This window comes from Dermacentor variabilis, unplaced genomic scaffold (assembly GCF_050947875.1).
Source record: "Dermacentor variabilis isolate Ectoservices unplaced genomic scaffold, ASM5094787v1 scaffold_12, whole genome shotgun sequence".
Lineage (NCBI taxonomy): Eukaryota > Metazoa > Arthropoda > Arachnida > Ixodida > Ixodidae > Dermacentor > Dermacentor variabilis.
Window position 1 is genome coordinate 49526749 of NW_027460280.1, and position 21176 is coordinate 49547924.

At 46.9% G+C, this 21176-nt stretch overlaps 1 protein-coding gene, 1 long non-coding RNA gene and 1 pseudogene across 2 annotated transcripts in view; 2 read left to right on the forward strand and 1 right to left on the reverse strand.

Moving 5' to 3' along the window:
* LOC142566044 (1-phosphatidylinositol 4,5-bisphosphate phosphodiesterase epsilon-1-like) overlaps positions 1–21176 on the reverse strand; it is a 305298-nt gene that overhangs the window by 115421 nt on the left and 168701 nt on the right. Inside the window, exon 11 of the mRNA XM_075676754.1 lies at positions 12253–12423. Within this exon, the coding sequence (XP_075532869.1) occupies positions 12253–12423 (171 nt within the window). The remainder of the gene's footprint in view (positions 1–12252; positions 12424–21176) is intronic.
* On the forward strand, positions 8186–8365 carry LOC142566435 (U2 spliceosomal RNA; annotated as a pseudogene).
* The window catches only part of LOC142566045 (uncharacterized), a 149110-nt gene continuing 144104 nt past the window's right edge, over positions 16171–21176 (forward strand). Inside the window, exon 1 of the long non-coding RNA XR_012824956.1 lies at positions 16171–16430. This is a non-coding gene — a long non-coding RNA (uncharacterized LOC142566045). The remainder of the gene's footprint in view (positions 16431–21176) is intronic.

Here is a 21176-nt window from a genome sequence, read left to right on the forward strand (position 1 = left end):
TCCATCCATCCATCCATCCATCCATCCATCCATCCATCCATCCATCCATCCATCCATCCATCCATCCATCCATCCATCCATCCATCCATCCATCCATCCATCCATCCATCCATCCATCCATCCATCCATCCATCCATCCATCCATCCATCCATCCATCCATCCATCCATCCATCCATCCATCCATCCATCCATCCATCCATCCATCCATCCATCCATCCATCCATCCATCCATCCATCCATCCATCCATCCATCCATCCATCCATCCATCCATCCATCCATCCATCCATCCATCCATCCATCCATCCATCCATCCATCCATCCATCCATCCATCCATCCATCCATCCATCCATCCATCCATCCATCCATCCATCCATCCATCCATCCATCCATCCATCCATCCATCCATCCATCCATCCATCCATCCATCCATCCATCCATCCATCCATCCATCCATCCATCCATCCATCCATCCATCCATCCATCCATCCATCCATCCATCCATCCATCCATCCATCCATCCATCCATCCATCCATCCATCCATCCATCCATCCATCCATCCATCCATCCATCCATCCATCCATCCATCCATCCATCCATCCATCCATCCATCCATCCATCCATCCATCCATCCATCCATCCATCCATCCATCCATCCATCCATCCATCCATCCATCCATCCATCCATCCATCCATCCATCCATCCATCCATCCATCCATCCATCCATCCATCCATCCATCCATCCATCCATCCATCCATCCATCCATCCATCCATCCATCCATCCATCCATCCATCCATCCATCCATCCATCCATCCATCCATCCATCCATCCATCCATCCATCCATCCATCCATCCATCCATCCATCCATCCATCCATCCATCCATCCATCCATCCATCCATCCATCCATCCATCCATCCATCCATCCATCCATCCATCCATCCATCCATCCATCCATCCATCCATCCATCCATCCATCCATCCATCCATCCATCCATCCATCCATCCATCCATCCATCCATCCATCCATCCATCCATCCATCCATCCATCCATCCATCCATCCATCCATCCATCCATCCATCCATCCATCCATCCATCCATCCATCCATCCATCCATCCATCCATCCATCCATCCATCCATCCATCCATCCATCCATCCATCCATCCATCCATCCATCCATCCATCCATCCATCCATCCATCCATCCATCCATCCATCCATCCATCCATCCATCCATCCATCCATCCATCCATCCATCCATCCATCCATCCATCCATCCATCCATCCATCCATCCATCCATCCATCCATCCATCCATCCATCCATCCATCCATCCATCCATCCATCCATCCATCCATCCATCCATCCATCCATCCATCCATCCATCCATCCATCCATCCATCCATCCATCCATCCATCCATCCATCCATCCATCCATCCATCCATCCATCCATCCATCCATCCATCCATCCATCCATCCATCCATCCATCCATCCATCCATCCATCCATCCATCCATCCATCCATCCATCCATCCATCCATCCATCCATCCATCCATCCATCCATCCATCCATCCATCCATCCATCCATCCATCCATCCATCCATCCATCCATCCATCCATCCATCCATCCATCCATCCATCCATCCATCCATCCATCCATCCATCCATCCATCCATCCATCCATCCATCCATCCATCCATCCATCCATCCATCCATCCATCCATCCATCCATCCATCCATCCATCCATCCATCCATCCATCCATCCATCCATCCATCCATCCATCCATCCATCCATCCATCCATCCATCCATCCATCCATCCATCCATCCATCCATCCATCCATCCATCCATCCATCCATCCATCCATCCATCCATCCATCCATCCATCCATCCAGTGTTTGCCGTAATGTCGATTACGATCGTAGCACATGCTATGCGACAGATGGAACGGGCAGACCGCCCACGCATCAAGGGCAGATACACTGTGTGCACACGTACGTCACGCGCGCACGCACGTGTGCGGAAGTGAAGCATAGATCCTCATTCTTCTAGGCCCTCCGCAAGCGCAAGTGCCTTATTGAACTAACTGAATATTTCAAAGTAAATTGCGTCAGAATAATTGTAAAGTACGACTTACGGAAACACACGCTGCAGACATGATAGCTTGGGTTTGTGATTAGAATATATGAGGAAACATAATTCTTTTACGCGGAAACTCAAAGACAAAGTCCCTTTCAAGCTGCCGTTTGACGTCTGTCTAATGGCGGCTGCCGCTAGGTAGCGGTATTGTTTTTGGATGAGTCCGAGCCGACGAAAAATCTCGATTAACCAGAGACTAACAGCTCCGCTGTTAAATAGTAAATTATGACCGGATCGGCGATTACTGCACAAATTATATGGGCCGATATTGGCAAAGAAATTATTACGATATAGAACTCTTCGTAAGAGCACATCACACCCAATCATGGTGTAGGGCATAACCTTAGCGAAGGTGGTCAGTCACGAAGCTTTTCGTTCGTAAGTGCTCTTTGCCATTGGCAGGTCGTCTTCGTTTACAAGATGTCCAGCATCAATTATAATGTAAGAGCTGTTTATGAATGCGGGGCCTGCACTGCTATGAAATTCGCTCAGCAAAAATTATCATGTTGTCTCGGATCGCCTGTTTTTAATTGTCGCAGAGAATCGTTGGCGAAACACGCCTTGTATATGGCGGTGGCGGAGCCAATGAGTGCTGGTGGATCCAGCGCAAAACAGCCGACAGGACACTGCTTTGTTCAGTGCCCGTGGTCATCAAATGATCGAGGTGTTCAAAGCGATCTACATCAAAGCACGCTTGCCTCATTTTCAAAGCACCCAGCCTACTAGATTGGTGGCTACAGTGAGCAACTAATCAACCGGGACCGACCCGGATCAACAGCCACGCACAATGGGGCTCTCTGCAATCTTCTGCGCATGATTCACGGCAGCCCACACGTCACCAGCATAGGACGGATACAAGCACTGCCGCGTGCGACGAAAGTAGCCACTCCTGCCCACTAACAACCCTAGTTTTGTGTGTGGCGCTACTATAAGCACACGAGGATTCGTTCTTAGAGTGAAAAAAATAAAGCGAAAAGAATAAAAACTGGAAAGGCGAACGGGTACGCGACTGCATGCGCGGTGTTTGAAGCCGGAAGTTAATTGAAAAAAAGGCAAAGTGCCGTCTTTATGCGCGCGAGAGAGAGAGAGAGAGAGAGAGAGAGAGAGGAAAAGCAGGGAGGTTAACCAAACTTAGTATAGTTTGCTACCCTACGCGTGGGGAGGGGGTTGGGGAGCGAAAGAAAGAGAGAGAAGACATGCTACACCTAGCTTAGTGCACGTGAAAATGCCATCAAGACTCATGTCCTCTCTCTCTTTATGCGAGAGTGTGCAACAAACCCTAGTCGCACAAGCCTGGCCAAAACATGGGTTCGTTTTTCGTTTACCCGCGAGAGTGACCAATGCGTACCTCATACCGATCTTGACACACGCCTAAACAAACCTTTATGCATAGCTGCATTTCTTCCTGTGTCAAACGTAGCACGGCTTCAACGTTCGTGCAAAACGTCACGTGACCCCAGTACCAGATGGGCCGCTATAATATTCTCTCGTTCCACGAAGTTGGTGCCAGAAGAACGACGCCCGAAGCGACACAAAAGCGATCGCGAAATTATCGGGTGGCCTCCCCTAGAGCGACTTCTTAGCACACTGATATGATGTTTGGCGATTCCCAGTCTGAGACACGAGTAAATCTGGAGCCGCGGCACGTGGTAGAGACGAGTGCCCTCATTCATGCTCTGCTTCAGTTGTAGCTGATGGGTGGTTTTTGATGGACTAACTAGCAACGTTCTGCGGCAGGAATAGTAATTCGGTGACTGCCATGTTGAAGTCACTAGACGTGCTCCGACGCAATTAGTAGAACGTTGGTTCTCAGGCGCTCCAAGTTTCCGGATACTCTGTTGGAATCCCGTATTAGTCACGGCAGACCTGTTTCCGTCGAGCACGGCGCTGAAAGACGAAGCAGGGACACCCCATACGTGATCGTGCTCACAATGGACCTGTTCCAGGAGCCAAGGTTGAAGGCTATGCTCGATTCAAACGAGGGAGGTCCGGTCAGGTTGCAGCTTCGTAGTGAGTGCAGCATGCCTTGGCTTTAGTAGATTCTATCAACGACGTGCGCCGCGAGCTCAAGCTGATGTGAACCTATAGAGCAAAAATTTCGTGACTTCTGGGCCCAAGCCCCTAAACAAAAATTAACGTGTTTCAGTCTTTCGCTGCAGACATTGCTAAAAGCAATCATTTGAAAAAAGAAAAAGAAAAAGAAAAGAAATGACGCCGAAACATGTAATAGGAGGACCAAACTAACTGGTAGCTTCACATTGCCGGTCTGCTTGGATTTCTTGCTAAAAACGCAAACCCGGATAAACAACGAACATGGGTCAGAGAAAAGTAATAAATGTGCGCTAATAATTAGAAATAGTGCTTCATTTCCACGAAGCGGGCAGCACTGTTCGGCGTTGTCCGAAGAGTACTTTACAGGTGGCACAATCAAGCTACAATGTTAAATTATGGTGCAATAGCGGCGCATACATAGCAGCTTCGTGGACGCTTTGCACTATAGACGACTGGTCCAACTTTATAACAAACTTGACCAGCAAAGGAAACCCGTCCACCAAACTGAAGAATGAATTTGCAGCATTTGATAAATGCGTATCACAGCTACAACTGCAAAAAAATTAGGTACAGTCGTACCTTATTTGAAGTACTCAGGTCAATCAGCGAAATGCCTGAGGCATAGGCAGGCAAGAGTAAGTCGGGTAAACAAAAAGGACTAGTTTTGTCAAATCATATGCAGCGGTAGCATATGGTAACACAAATAGCAACGACGCGCGCACACATCTGAAGAACCGTATTTGCCGCGCAATTAAGCCAGAATTCCGCGGTATATGCTGAGAAGGGGCTCTCTGGTGCATGATGAAAAGTGCGCAGCTCTGAAGTGCATGTTCCACAGTTGCAACCATCGAAGACCTCGAGATGCATGTGAAAGGAGCGTGGTGTGCCTCTTGCTGTCTCTAAATGTGACTCGTTCGGGCTTTACTCTGTTGCTTTTCCTGTGGTCATTTTTTATGTTATGAGAAATGCTAACTTCATGAGAAGCCGGAGGTGTAAACCTGGCTGATCGCCTGGCACGCTACTCCAGGTGTGTGTGCTCGTGTAATCACTGTGTATATTACAGTTATCTACGTTATGTCTACTCATTATTGTTGATTCCTCACCGTATTGAGCGACCACCAATTGTAGCGCATGACACCCGCTCAGGCACCACACGAGTCATGCGCGCCGTCTAGTTTTCCGGGTGCCTATACTTCGATAACCTATACTTCGACGCCCCCTCCCAGACATGGCACGACGTAGATTTTCCGGTTGGCGGCAAGATCGCCGACCGCAAATTTCCCAGCATGAACGGAACATTGCAGACATGCGAGAATTCGAAGTTAGCGACGCAGCAGAGGCTTGGAAGTGAGCTAAAATTGTTGCTCCGCACAAATGCCCACAATTTCAAAAGAAAGAAAAAAAAGTACGAAACATATGCCTCATAACTCCCGCATCCAACAATCCCATATGAAATGTATCGGATACCATATAAAAGCCCATATGTTACCATATGTGGTATGGGGTTATTGGATACAGGAATTATAGGGCATATGCTTTTTCTTTTTTTGATAGCGCAGTGACGCATAAATAGTCGACTGAAGGAGGGACGCGCTCACCATAAGGCCATTCACTATTCACTATCAGGCATCACATCAATCACGTGGATTTCAGGGCTGGCACGCATATAGGCCCACCTGTCACCCTGTCAAGCAGCCGAACGAAGTTGGAGTCTCTCACTTATCGCAGTGCGAGCAGGCCATGATATCGCCGCCAAGAAACACCTTAAAAGGTCTTGCGCGCGCAGCCGACGTGGGCCATCAGGCTGACGAAGCCGAAGTACGGAATCGGTGTCCCATCTTCATGATAACACCCTCGACTGGACCTGGTCACCTACATCAGGGGATTTGGCTTACAGCCGATCCGACAACCAAGCACCTGCGGCGCAGAAGCACTGGCCCACGGAGGGGAATGAAGCGACGCCTGCAGCAAGCGGAACACAAACACCCCGGCAGCAATGAAAATGTCATAAGCGCTTCCTAAACACCGCTGCCATATAGCGCTCGTGGTCCTGTGCCACAACTGAAGGGGCTACGTCACCTTTACCAGCGAATGTAACGTCATGTGCTCATTCACGCTTTCGATTTCTAGGAGCAACGTTATGGACAACCAATCATGCTTGCCATGCGCATACTGTACTAGGTGAATTAAAACATTAATTCAAATGCGGAGTAGGAGCGATGATTAGAACAGTCACAATCGTATGGTAAAGCCCAATAACAACAATACAACGGCGACTTAGGCACAGTGGTGGTCTGAAAACAACGGTTGTTCCAGCTAACTCGTTTGCATATGCAGGCATGCATGCCGGAATATGCATATCAGGCCACCTCGCTGCAACGTAATTACGGACATGTAAACAAACGCAACACGCACATATATTTCACATCTTGTTTCCGCAGTGATCCACAAGTTTGAAATGTTGCAACATAACCTTCTTTTGGAAAAATGTATTGTCTGTTTTTCTACTACTTTGTGTGCTTCTTGGTAATTTGCATCATGCCGAAACAGTACTCAATTTTGTCACACGTAAACTATCGTAAAAACACAAATTTGTCGTGTTATTACTTTTATAGTGTCACAGTGAATGCCGAATGTCGTTCTTATTTAATTGACACAAGAACAAAAGGGGGGAGGGTGTTCTAATCGGAGAAAATATGGCGTCATCTATCCTTACAGGGCGAAGCTGCCGCCACTGAGACGGCAGACTGCGAAGCGGCTTCAGGCTTTCAGCCACAGATGGAGCCACCGCTGCTTTTATTGCGAAAACTTGTTATGGCATCGACCGCATACGGCGCCTACTTCAGGGGCCGAATTCATGAAGGTTTTCGTTCGCAAGCGCTGTTTGCCGTAGGGTGGCCGGCTTCGCTAATAATACAACATATCAAATGGCTGGCATCCACTCGTACGAATAGTTCCAGCGTAAGAACGTTTTTATGAATACCGGTGCCGAACGAAATGGGCAAGTAAGTGTACAGCACGCAAACAAAACGCACCGGCTGTACTTCTCTGCGAAATTAGAAATTAAGTGCTTCTCTGCGAAATTAGAAAGTGATAATAGAAGGTTTACAAATTAAATTCTAGGGTGCAACGTCCAGACGCTGCACCAAGGGTGATGAAGGACGCCTTAGCTGAGGGCTCCGGATTAATTTTGACCACCTGAGGTTCTTTAACGTGCACCTAAAGCCAAGAACGCCAACATTTTTGCATTTCGCCTACATCTACATGGGGGAAAAGAACCCGCGATCTCGTGGTCATCGGCAGAAGACCATAGTCACTGATCCACAGCGACAGGTGGAAGGCTTAGCAGGAACAGCCATCTTTACCAGTTCCCCAGCTGAATGACGTAAGATTTCTTGCATATCGTACTGAGTTAACGAACGCTGAGGGCCCGTATTCACGCAGAGCTCTCACGTTAGAATAGTTCGCGAGAGGAAATTCTAGCCAATCCTGATGCTGGACACATCATTAGTGAAAGTGGACGACCAATGGCAAATAGCACTTACGAAAGGAAAGCTTTGCGAATTCGGAACCCACCCCCATCCCGGTGTTTACACATTACACACTGACCTACACAACCTACAGCATGTTCTTCCTTTTAGGAACGCCCCACTGACAGCTTTAATCGGCTAGAGATTGACAGATGACACAAGAAAGATAAACCAGTAAGAGCCCAAATATTATACAATTGGAACGCACACACACGCGCGCGCGCACACACGCACACTCAAATGGTATTCACGGAAGAGACGTGAAATTCAAAATGGAAAACGGTAACTTGTCTTTCTGGTTTTTTATATACATTCGCGTGGACGACGGGAGCGCCGCCCCGGGGAGCCGGAGGAAAGTAGACACGCGTGATGTCTCGACGGCACCGCCACCATGGAAGGAAAAACTGGGTACGCAAGCGCTTGGACGCCGACAAAGAGATGGTGGTGCGAACGTAGACATGACCGACGCGGGTCAAAGTGCAGTATCTGTTCTTATCGGCTTAATATCTGGTACCGGTTGTGTTTGGACCCTAGATATCAAACTTATTTTTGCAAGTTGGCGGAGTGCTTCAAGCCTGCTTCACCTCCGCCGCGAGTCGGCCCGGAATTGCACAATCTTCGGGATTTTTTTAACACGCGGACACGATAGTGGGGAAAGTAGCCCTTCACAGCTTCGCTGTTAAAAAAAAAAAGCAGATAATAAAGCATGTGTGTCATTGCGTTCCCCCCCCCCCCCCTCGCCCGCCGCCATCCCCCTCCCCAGCTCTTAAAAAGCATCATGAGGGTCGTGACATAAGCAGTGTGCGCGTGTCAATATATCTTTTCTTCGTTTATGCAAGGAGTTGCTGAACCAAAACAGGGAATTTATTTCTGCGAATATCTTAGCAGGGCACATCTCCTTTAAAGCATTTTTACTCTCTTGTGTATAATAGCAGTAAGTAGTAGCCATGGACGATTTTTTTTTTTACTGAACTGGCAGAAAGGGCGCGAAAAGTTCATGTGGTCGGCAGGAATTTTTCCCTCGATTTCTGCCACTTAAGTAAAAAAAAAAATCACCTACTACTTACTGCTGACCTGCTGACCTTCCGCTGATCTGCTTATCACATGAATTGCCCACGTGATATGACCTAGGAGCGCCACACCTGCAAAGAAGCGTTTCCGGTCCCCCATTACAGCTATTACCGAAAACCGCGAAGCGCGGCTCTCCGTCTAGCACCCTCTACAACGTAGCTGTGTGGCGTAAAACGAAGCTGGCCAGTGCTGACGTAACGATTCTACTCTAACGACATTCATTTTCGCGCTTCGTCGGTGGCCAGTGCGGCGCTATGCCCGCGTTATGAACTGGATCAGCCGGTCGTAAACGGTGGATGACGGCATATTGAATCGAGCGTAATGAATGGCTACATTATACCCACCGTGCCGTTGCGCTTCCTTCTTGCCGCCAGCTGATTCCGACGAGCACTCGAACGGACGCATAGTCAGTTCAGCAGCAGGGGCGAGACAGACCACTTTGTCGCGCGGTACGGCGAAGCTTTATTTTGCACCGCTCTACTGCGTCACAGGTGCGTTGGAGCGCGAGCTGTACTTCGCGGTGCTGCTTGGCGTGGTAAGTGCCGCGGTATTATGTAGCCCTTCCTTCCATTTGATTCTATGACACTCATATCAATGAATCTTGAGATGGTGCTTGCTTCTGACTTCACAACGTCTCTCGTGGTGTCTTGTCGCATTAAATTTCAAATAAATAGTGTAACCTGCGGAACCTGCCCCATTCTTCGTGTGATCAACATTGTCTCATTAGACGCTTCGCCCAGTCCATTTATATTCAGGAAAAGTACATTCTTTCGATTTTTTTTTTTTTTGTCCCTCTTCTTGTCGATCGCTGCTTTTCATGTTCGTGCCATTTCAAGCCTATGCAAATGGGTTCTATTGGTTCGCGCTTTGTTACAAAATTTTGTCTTACTCGATGTTATGTAATATTCGTCGATTTATTTGATGTCTTCGTGCATGACTAACCGTCACCCTGCTGCTTTGCCAACTGTAACGGGGTCCTCGTCAAGCTGCTCAAGCCACCCGTACTCCTCCTATCCAAAGGACATAAAGTTGATTGATTGATTGATTGATTCTGTTCTATCAAGCAAATAAAATAAATATAATGAAACGGGGGTTTAGTGGGTTGGGTTTATACTAAATCTTCGTGTCACGTGTCATGAAAGCTTAAGCTATTTAAATGATTTTATGCATAGTTATGTGGTATGCTGTGTAATTATGGCACACACGTCTCCAAAGCTATCAACTGTGGCGAAGAACTGGAAAAACGATGTTTTTAAATTAATGAAACTGCGCGTGTCCTCAAATGTTTGTACATGCTTGCGCGTGTTCCTGCACTATCTAAAAAATAATTAAAGTCTGGGGTTTCACGTTCCAAAACCACGATCTGAGGTCAAATTCTCAAAGATTTTCTTTCGTTAGGGGTTTTAGCCATTGGCTGGGTTGCCTTCGTTAACTATATGTCCGGCATCAGGATTGGCTGAGATTTTCTGTTACGAACAGTTTTGGAGTAAGCATGTTTTTTCGAATATAGGCCCTGATTAAGAGGCACGTCATAGTGTGGTATTTCGGAATGATTTTGGTCACCTACAAGGGGTTGCTTAAGTGCTTGTAAATGAAATTACAAGAGCTGTTTTCCTATTTCGCCCCGCATCGGAAGTGCGGCCGCCCGCGGCCGGGATCGAACCCACTGTACTAACACCTGTGGCTTCCTGGACCAGTGTGCCGAACTTTGTACGTGTTTGTGTTCTCGACTTGTATTTAGCGGTCTTCCGTGCTATTCAGTATATATATATATATATATATATATATATATATATATATATATATATATATATATATATATATATATATATATATATATATATATATATATATATATATATATATATATACACACACACACACATTGCCATGCGACGCGGAGTAGCGGGTGCCACATAACGACGCAAACCTCTCCATTTTATTATACTATTATTATGATATTATTAAAAAACAAGAAACAAAGTTTGTTTAATTTGAATGCTCTGTTTGAAACTTATCATTAATACCTTATGAGTGCAATTATGGATTTAAAAGTTATTGCGCCTCTTATTGTTTGCGTGAAGACATCCTTTGCAAGAGATGCAACTAGAACGCACTGCAAATGGGTATTTGAGAAGTGCAACAATAGGTGCGGACACAAAATCGCCAGTTTATCAGATTTCGTGGCGTTAAGTTCATTGTTAACCCGCCGCGGTTGCTCAGTGGCTATGGTGTTGGGCTGCTGAGCACGAGGTCGCGGGTTCGAATCCCGGCCTCGGCGGCCGCATTACAATGGGGACGAAATGCGAAAACATCCGAGTACTTATATTTAGGTGCACGTTAAAGAGCCCCAGGTGGTCGAAATTTCCGTAGTCCTCCACTATGGCGTGCCTCAGTGGATTTGGCACGTAAAACCCCATAATTAAATTTTTTTCCCTTGTTAGGCACACAATCAAAGGAATGTTTTGCTCTCGCTTAAGAACATCCTAACGAAAATAAAGCTGTTATCGATGTTGCCAAGATTTCGTTTGCCGATTGTAAACACCTTTGGCGTACAATGTATTTGGTGTGCGCTGTTAATCAAGTTATCTAACTGTCAAATAGTAAAGGTAAGTCATCATAACGGATATTGTGCCTACTGCGCATAAGAGAGCGAGAACTGACAAGCACAAGAAGGGCATGAGATATGTGCTCACTTACAAATTAATTTTGATTACGAAAGGCATTGCGTATCTGCAGTGACGATGCAGTCCGACTAACGATTTATAAGAAAGTCAATTAAAGAAAGAGTACTTAAATTTGGTGCTTGTTATTTTCTGCCTAGTGAATTTGTTGCTTGCGTGCATGTGTCTCATTTCTTAAGTAAGTGAAATTCAATTGCTAGTGAGCAAACGTTATGTGTTCTGATCCCTCTGAGTTTTCGAGATCATAGTCTTCAAGAGGAACGCCATCCAACTAAATCAAGCTGCGATTTGTTCTGTACGTGGCGCATATACAGTCAGCAATACTTGAAATTGGGTTGGTTGCTGAGTGTCTATCTTTTTTTCGCCCTAGCGTCCCGTTTCCTTGGGTTAGCCTTCGTCCGAGTAGTTTTCAAACGCTAGCGCAAAAAAGGTGCATATACAGTACACATTCGTCGCAGCGCACGTCGAGTGTATAGCGAAAAATGTGAGCGGAGTTCATATTTGCACTGTTCTTTCGCCTGTGTTTCCCTGATTACAAGCCCTTCCCTCTAAAAGTGTGAAGGTGTTGGAGTGAACTGACTCTCATTGGAGAAGCAGATGTCTCTGTTCCTAAATAAATATTTCTGCATCTCTCGGTATACTGCCTACGCAACGGCTTAAGCCAGCTCCTGTCTGTATCTTTCTTTAATTGCTGTAAGGCTCCATTGCTGTTTGACTAACACGACACGTACACTTCGTAGGAAGCACCGCAAAGAGACCACGTGACTGACCTTGGCATCTTCGGTGATGGGGACGAGTTTTCCGAGCTGCTCTGAGCCGAGGACATGGCGCGTGCGTGCGTTGCTGGGCCAGGTTTCTTCAATGCGGAGCTGTACGCCCGCTAACACGGCTGCCTCCTCTTTGGAGCACAGCAGGTCGCCGTTCACCACCAAGTCTCGCAGCTGCGCAGAGGACAAAGACAACGTCAACCGACAGCACCGGTTATCCCAGTCTACGTCCTTAAATGCTCTCCGCCCTCCCCTTCAGCAAAGATGTGCTCCGCCCTCCTGAAAGCAAGAAAAAAGAAAGTCCACAAGAACGTCCACGAATGTCATTTAGGTACGACCTAACTGTGGCATTCTTCTCAAGCAGTAGATAACATGGTTTTCTAGCTTTGTTTACTCATGCTGGGGAAGACGGTACGAAAGGGGGGTGACGATACCGGATTATAGCAGACGCAAGCGCTTTCTCATGTAACAGCACGAAATCTCGTTTTTCCTAGCGGAAGTTCCAGTCTCCCGAGGCTTTCACTGCGCTCGGAGCCCAACGCGAGAGGACGGTCATGGCGACGTGTTGTCACAGCAGAGTCTGTACGTACTCGGCACCCCGAGAAAGTTCTTGCTGCAGGAATCACCGCGGACCCCTCGTACACGGCGGCCTCATTACGACCAGCGGGCCTCAAAGGGGCCCGGACGGTGCGCAAGTCCCCCACTGTCACGCGCAGCCGCACGCGGGACCGATTACTCGGAGCGCCGCAGGGTAATCGCCGGCGCGGCAGCAATTAAGAGGCTCCGCCGGACCTCAAATAACACTCGTCCTAGGACCCAACTCTCCGACGCCCCCCCCCCCCCCCCCCTCCGCAGCGACTTTAGGGATCCCATCGCACCTGCGGCACGTCCGAGAGTCAGGCCCGTAGGTCCGGGCGCTGGCATTGACCTTCGGCCGGAGTGTGCTCCAATTTGGAGTGCCGCCGGCGCGGACGGTCCCAGCTGTGCGGCGTTCCTTAATCATCGCCCAGAAAGAGCCTCCCACACCCTTTTCTGAACTCGGCCGCCAAGGGAACAAACGGACAGCGAAGCACGTCGATCCTCGGGCTTAGCGTGCCAGGACCTTGGCCTGCGAGCGCACGTGAGAATGAAAGCGTGCTGGAATTGGGCCAACAAAAGCGCACCTCCGCCTGTACTACCGTGCGAAGAAGACAGCGCCGGCCGCTGCTGGAAGCTCATCCCGGGCCAGCCCCGATTGGGCAGAGAGCCTGCTGGGGCCTCGAGCATGTTGTCACAACAAACATACCGGCGGGTACGCTTTTGCCGAAAGCTGTATATAGGGTTACTAATTACGAAGAGTTAAGCCTCCCATGTCGCTCGCAATTTCTGCCTGCGAATCGCACAGAACTTTCATGCAAACTTCCTTGCCTGTGCCAACAAAAGGAAGACAAAGGAAACTGGCGTCCTTTCCGACATGTTCGTAAACTTGAAATTGCTGCCCAACGGTGAAATCCTCGCTGCAGCAGCCTCCAGAGACGTTTAACTGCAGCCTCAGCACTAAAGAGACTTAGCCCAAAGCAAGCTCGGTGCATGTAGACAAAAGGTGGAGCGTGTAGGGGGCTCAATGCTGCGCTTAGCACAGCAAGTGGCCAGTAGCTAGTACGTTGAAAGAGTACCCGACATTTCGGCGCGTCGTTATTCCGCTGCAGTGGACAGTTGCGTATAACAAGACACGGACGTATACGAGTTTGTCTGTTGCACCGTCCGTGTGTTGCGCGCTGATCCGCAACAGTGTGCACTGTCCGAGTGTCCGCTCGGTCATTCCGTTATGAGGCCCTACGGATGACCACTCCAACTGGCGCAACGATGGCGTCACGCGACCGGCTTTTTGTCGGACGCTGGTCATTAACCGAATCGTTGGCACACAATCAAAAACAAGTATGCAAGGACCCAGAGCATGGGGCCCGTGTTCCGCGTGTCGAGTTTAAAATTAGAACACGTGACGCGATAAAGATTGTGAACGGAGCTCAAGCCAAGAAGCTTTCAGGCTAACGACGTCGTGCCACGCTAAATGTGTCGCGCAAGATAACCAATCATCATAAACACGAAAAGCGTTTAAAGTGCCTTGGTGGCATAGCCTCGATGAGGCAAAAACTACGCAACAGACGGTACGTGAAAGAGCGGACAGGACAGCAATGTATTTTCCGTGCTGTTTTCACGTCACGACTCAATGTAAACGGCGAAGGAAACAACATTAGCTTGCAGCACTACTAGTAGTGAAGTTATTCAATCTAAATGAATGCAACCTATAGTCCTTTCTTGGACCGCGACATGTTCCTTTAGCTTATTCTTATGCAAACGCTTGTCTAGTATTGCTACAGACTACCTCGTTCGTAATGCAAGACACGCAACGAGAACTAGCCAACACAAGCGTGCCGCGAAACACACGCAATCGACGGAAGAGCTCCCAAAATTGGTTCACCTGAAAGGTCGAGTAATGTGGAGAAGAAATGGCAGTGAACGTTATTTCTTTGTTTTGTTTTTTACCCAAGGAGCGCTGGGCACCGAAAATGCTTTTTAAATACGTCCCTTGCCGAAACAAATGAACATTTTGTCAAGGGAAGTCAATAAAGGGAGTAAGCGTGATTTATTTGATTTCATATAAGCTACAAGAGCAGTACAACACTGGCCTAATTGAAATCCCCACCTGTGATGTAAGACGCTTGAACGTTTAGCGATTGAGCACGTACTTGAAAGCCTCGTTAACATTAACCGACAGCGTTCTAAGCAAGCAGAAACATAACAACGCACAGGTTCGTCACCGCGTGAAGTAGCGTGGCACATCTGAATGTATCAAAACACCAGTTTTAATCGGGCTTGCATTAGGGTTTAGGTGGGTCCCGATAGGTCGAAGAGTTCGCGGTTTGTCAAGATGTGGCACAATAGAATCGCAAAAGTGCAACTGTGTCGAATGTGCAGTGACATCGTGCACAACGGTGCCATAGAGGCTCCGTTGCCTACACTGCCTCCCTCGTCTTGATCGTCACTGAACTATTGGAGCACTCAGCTGGCAGCTCGATGCGGCCGTAAAGGACAACCCCAGCGACCACAGCATTTCTTACATGAAACTCATTCTCGATATTTCTTAACATTTCCTTGAGCAGTGCTCGCTTACAGTGTTTTTTTTTTTTTTTCCACGCTTCACTTGACACTTGAAGCATGACATCTCTGCAAGCCCGTTGCAAGATGGTGAACTCACATGTCGTTCTGAGAAAGCTAATTAATTTGTATAAAGCAAATCACTTTCGAGACATTTGTATCTGCTGTACATGAGCGACAAAGAAATAATCCGCATACACTGAGGCCTTGCGCTTCGCTTTCTCCAAAGACTGCGCGCACGCTTGCACGCAATGTGGTGTCACCTCCGACCCCGCGACAGCGACGCGCGTTAAGGCGCTTCCTTTGCGTGCGAGCTCCTCGCGTGACAGGCCTTCTCTGCCTCAAAGCGCAGCCAGTCCCTCGCGAACCACGGGCGCGTGCGTGTCTTCGAGCGGCCGCGAGCGAGAGGGCGTCTTTGGACGAAAAGAAGCAAAATGCAACTCGGATTTGAGCCACAGATGCAGCACGCTGACTGCCGTTTAGTCCACTCACCGGCCGAGGCGGCGCTGTTGCCGGCGGCGACCGGAGGTCACGTCACGTCACCGCGCGCTGGATAATAAAAAAAAAAAAAAAAGAAGAAGAAGAAAGACTCCGGGGTGTTGTGGACGGGGGAGTGGCTTACGCCGGCCGATTACAGCCCCCGAGGCGCGAGCCGACGCTGGGGCTGACCGCCGAGCGTGCGCCCGTACATCGCCGATGGGCAATGAGCCATGCCCAACCGGAGCGCCGGGTCCACCTAACAATAGGCTGTCAGAGAAGGGAACCGTGCCGTGTGGGAAAAGCGCCGGCAGCAGCTGGCCCTCCGATGGCTGTGCGTACACGCGGACGCGAGCCAGGTCGATCGGGGCGGCTCAGCTGCGCTTCGCGCCGCTGTGCGAGCCCCGAGCGACGGACTCCGTAGCGAGTACGCAGGTGCAACTTCGGCTGGTCAACCGAAAGATGTCGAAACAAATTTCGTACGCATGGCCAAAGTCAACGAGTGTTAACGGAGGAACACATGCAGCTTAACACAGATTGTAGTGCAAGCGGCGACAATACAAACGGTAAGCTTTACTTTGAAACTTTAAACGAAAATGGCTTGGCAAGACATATGCAGCTTTCCGCATTGGAAGTTAAGGTATCGAGTTAATATCGCTGTTTTGAACGAGTTTCAGCGTGTTTGGGCGAACTTTAGGTGACCCGGTGTCAAAGTATGCGACGGTTACAGCAGGGTGTGTGACATTTTCTTCAAGAGCAGCTAGCTGTGACGCAAAATTCGAGGAAGAGAATGCACAATGATATATATTGCTCACAACGATCTCGCGCAGAAACATATCGGAGTCAAAAATAAATTAGGGCAGTTATTTACGCTCCACTGCATAATATGTAGAGGAATCAAGTCAGTTTGGCTGCCGAACTGTGCTATATTAGAGTGAAGTTAGTGATGTGCAATTTTGAAGGAACGATGAAGTTTTTGGATGAGGTGTCACACAATGCGAAACCTTTTGAACGCGTTGCCATATGCGCGCGAAGTGAATATCATGGAAACGCTGCGAATTGGAGAGGGAGGCGTGTCGCGATGCATGGAGGTGTCGCAAATGCCGTAATGCATACAACAACAGTAATACTCCAGATGGGTCGCGCGTACGTTACAATGGATTCATCGGAGGAAAACACACATACCGCACTGACGGCTCAAGTTGGCACCAAATTCGTGGCAAGAAAATGCGCCTGTTTGACAAATGTCGGTTGGAAAACCACCGCATCGGATGTTGGAACGTTTTACCCCAGTAAGGAGACAAATCAAATCAAATCTGTTTATTCGGACATGAACATGTCGACACAGAACATGCCCACGGGGTGAGGAAAGAGGAAGAAGCTAATAGCATACCTCCTGACGACGCCTCACCCCGGGTCACACATCAATTGCAGAAGCGCGAACATCTTCATTCAACAAAAAACAAAACAAAAATGCTACAGTTTTGTTTTGGCATGATTGGAAATTAATCAAGGCACATGACATTATAAAAGAAAGAAAATATATCAGTAACGCTACAACGCACGATACAAAAGGTAATAGGAATGAGGCTAACACTACAATCACTACATATCACAAGTATTTGGTCCATCAGTAGTAAGCGAAAATAGCATCCTCATTTTCTTTTTAAATTGAAAAAAAAATAGTTTTACAAGTTACAGCGTCATGGCTCATCGAAGGATACACATTGCACAATGTAGCAATTTTGGTTATCTACGTGTTGGGCGCCGTAGCTAGTCCGGGCGCGAGTGGAAACGACAGGGGTAACACGTAGACTGTAGCTTATATTTCTGTTCACATATGTGTTTCGAGAAGATGTGATGTCCTGCTTAATTTTATTATAAATATGAACAGCAACAGAATTCCGATGGCACAATGGGCATGGAAGAATATGAAGGGCCTGAAATAAGCGGTCACCCATGGAGGGATTTGGAGAACAAGCGTGCATAGCTATTTTTTGGAATGAAAATAATCTGGCTGAATCAGTTTTGTCGCATGTGCCCCGGATTAAATTGCACTATAGCAGTTCTGAATGGATTAGAGCAAATTACAACTGCTTTTTGATCAGGTACTTGATGCTGTGGATTACACCAATAAATCGAGTTACATGTAAACGGACGTGACTTACATGGTCACCCCAACCTAGGTCACTACAAAAAAAAAAAATACACCTAAGAATTTACAAACGTTTACGGATTCGATCAGGGTATTGTTCAACTGGAGTTGGATGGGATAATCTGTCGGCTTACTTTTAGGAAAGAAAGCCGCACATTTTGTTTTCGTAACATTAAATTTAAATTTGTTCACGGCAAGCATCAATTCATGTAGCCAGGAGTTGGAACGACGCTAGAGTTCGCAAAGATCAAAACCGAAAAAAAAAATACGTTGGCGTCATCTGCGTATAAATCAATGTTAGAATAAGATGAAAGCTTTACTATTTCGTTGATGTATAGCGCAATAAGAAGGGGCTCCAGTATTGATCCTTCAGGAATGCCAAATTTTATTATTTCAGAGTCGGATACGGCATCGTTTAGCCGCGTGTACTGAGTGCGGTTTGACAAGTAGCGTTGCAGTAACCTGTGAGGTGTTCCAAGAATTCCATATATGCATAATTTATGAAGTAGAACGTCGTGCTTGATTGAATCGAAATGTTTGGAGAAGTCAAGGAATACACCAACGGTGAAAAGCTTATGTTCAGTCTTATGAATCAGACTGTTTTTGATTTCAAGCAGAACTACCTGCGTGGATTTTCCAGGCTGCAATTCATATTGCTCTTTGCAAATTATATTGTTAGCGTGCAAGAATTTGCACACCCTCGTGAAGATCACTTGTTCAGCAACTTCAGAGAAGAAAGGTAGTATGGAAATAGGACGATAGATACTGGGATCGTTTTTATTGCGTCCTTTGAAAGTTACTGTAACATGGGCGGATTTCATTTTATCCGGGAACTCTCCTGTATGAAGCATTAGGTTACAGATATGTACAAGCAACAAACTAACAAACGTAGCAACAGCTTTTATTGCAACTGCAATAATACCGTCTGGGCCAGGAGAGCATGTATTGCGAATTGAGTTTACGATGGACAGAATTTCATCTTCAAATGTCGGGGATCAAAATATTGAACTTTCACACGTTGGGACCAAAAAGGAATCGACTGATTCGGCACCTCAGGGAAGCTTATACGAAATACAGGTTCCTACATTTATAATATGGTCATGGTGTTTATTAGCGAGCAAGACACCGCTATAAAGAACTCCGTTGATTTACATTTCCGAAGGAACAGCATGTTGCTTCCTCCCAATGAGTTTATTTATGCTTCGCCACAGGGGCCTAGTGTTATGCATTGATGAAAACTTTACACGATAAAAAAAGTGTCTTTTCCGTTTTTAAGTTCTGGTTTAATTTATTCCGAAACTTTTTAAATTCCTTAAAATGTTCTTGATTACGCGTATCAAGAAATCATGCGAATAACACATCTTTTGTTTGTTTAATTCGCTTCAGAAGGTCACCATAGATCCACACCTTTCTGGCCTTCCTGCATTTCTTGACTTGTACAATTGGAAAGGCTTTGTTAAACGCATCCAGTGTTCTTTTCTATGAATATATCATACGCGGCAGATCAGTTCTCTGGTTTAAGTACATCAACGCAGTTAGTTTCAGACATAAGTAAACAAAACTTAGCAATGTTCTTTCGGTCATAGATTTTGCGTATGTAAAGAGAAGTATCCAGTTCCTTCATGTTCGGTAAAAGTGGAAACAGACAGAAGATAATCGCTTGTTCCCGAAGAGAACACGCCAGATTTGGTTCTACTGGTTAAAATATTTGTGAAACATACATCGAGTAATGTTTCCGAATGACAGCTTATTCGTGTGGGCATATCAATGATGTTTTCGCAGCCATAAGGTAACATCATTTCCATTAATCTGATTTGTGTTGAGTTGAAATTCATAATGTCGATATTAGGTCACCTAGTAATACGACATGCATTTTACGTTGGCTAGTAAATTCCAAAAAAGACTCAACAAAGTGAAAAAAACACAGCCACATCGCTGTGAAGGGGGACGGTACAACACCATTATGGCTATATTATGGTACACGATGGTAACAGCCTCAAAATGGTCAGTCGCAATTGAATAATTGTTGAATATGCCAAAACGTAGGCGGTTCTTTATGAACAGGGATACTCCCCCTCCGCGTTTGTTTACCCTCAACTGTGATACGCCTTCATACTATATATGAGTGGCATGACATCTTCATGACAGCTGAACCAAGTTTCCGCAAATGCTAAGAAGTCAAATTTGCACACAAATTATTTCATTTCGCCTTCAGTATGTTCGATATTATTTTTCAAACTTTGAGCATTTAAATGATAGACAGGTAAATATTTATATACAGAGTAGCTAGCATTTGTGAGTCATTAAATATATTAGCATTGAAATAAGACATGGCAACAAAAAGAGGATTCTCGTATGAAACATGCATACGAGGCCAGACTACAGCCTTGGCCCAGCGTGTTTACAGCGTCGAGCTGCGCTTCATCGGTGTCGTCTTTCTCTTGATGCAGGTAGACGTCGTGTCCACTCTGTCAGCAGGCGCATTTATAGACTATAGAAATGACAACATCACAAATTTGTTACTACGAGCACTGTGAGAATGAAGTGAACTGCTCCGCAGTTCCACTGACCTTTAATAAAAAAGACGGCCAGCTGAAACCATGCCAGAGTGCTGACTACTTGAAGTGCAGCGAATGGAAGCGCATCGCATCAAGAACAACAGTCGAGGAATGAACCTCACCGCACGAGGTGGTCGCGGGCGTTCAGTTTCCCACGTTCCAGAATTAAAGAAAAAAGGGGAGGCTTTAAGTTGCGCGGCTGCGACTAAGATTTAATTTAGTGCATCCTCCTGCGTACTTCCCAGAATGTTCGCAAGCTATCCAACGTGACATTTGGAATGAAATGAAACGAATCGAGCGCGTCAATTTGTTTGCAGACTGCGAAGGCTCGGCTCCTGTCCGTGCTCAATACTTGTTCGTTTGGTCACAGCTAAATGCGCCGCGCGGTACCCTCTTCAACAACACCATGCAAACTCTGCGCGCTTCCGGCTAGATTGCTTGAAAGAAAGAAAAAAAATAAACGAAAGAAAACGGTACGCCTGCCAGGACTGTGCAGCGCCTTGCCCATTCTGAAAACGCCATTGAGACCTCAGCTCATTCGCACAAGACCATGTATGGGTACGCGAAATCTCAATCTAATACTGTGTGCACTTGGAACA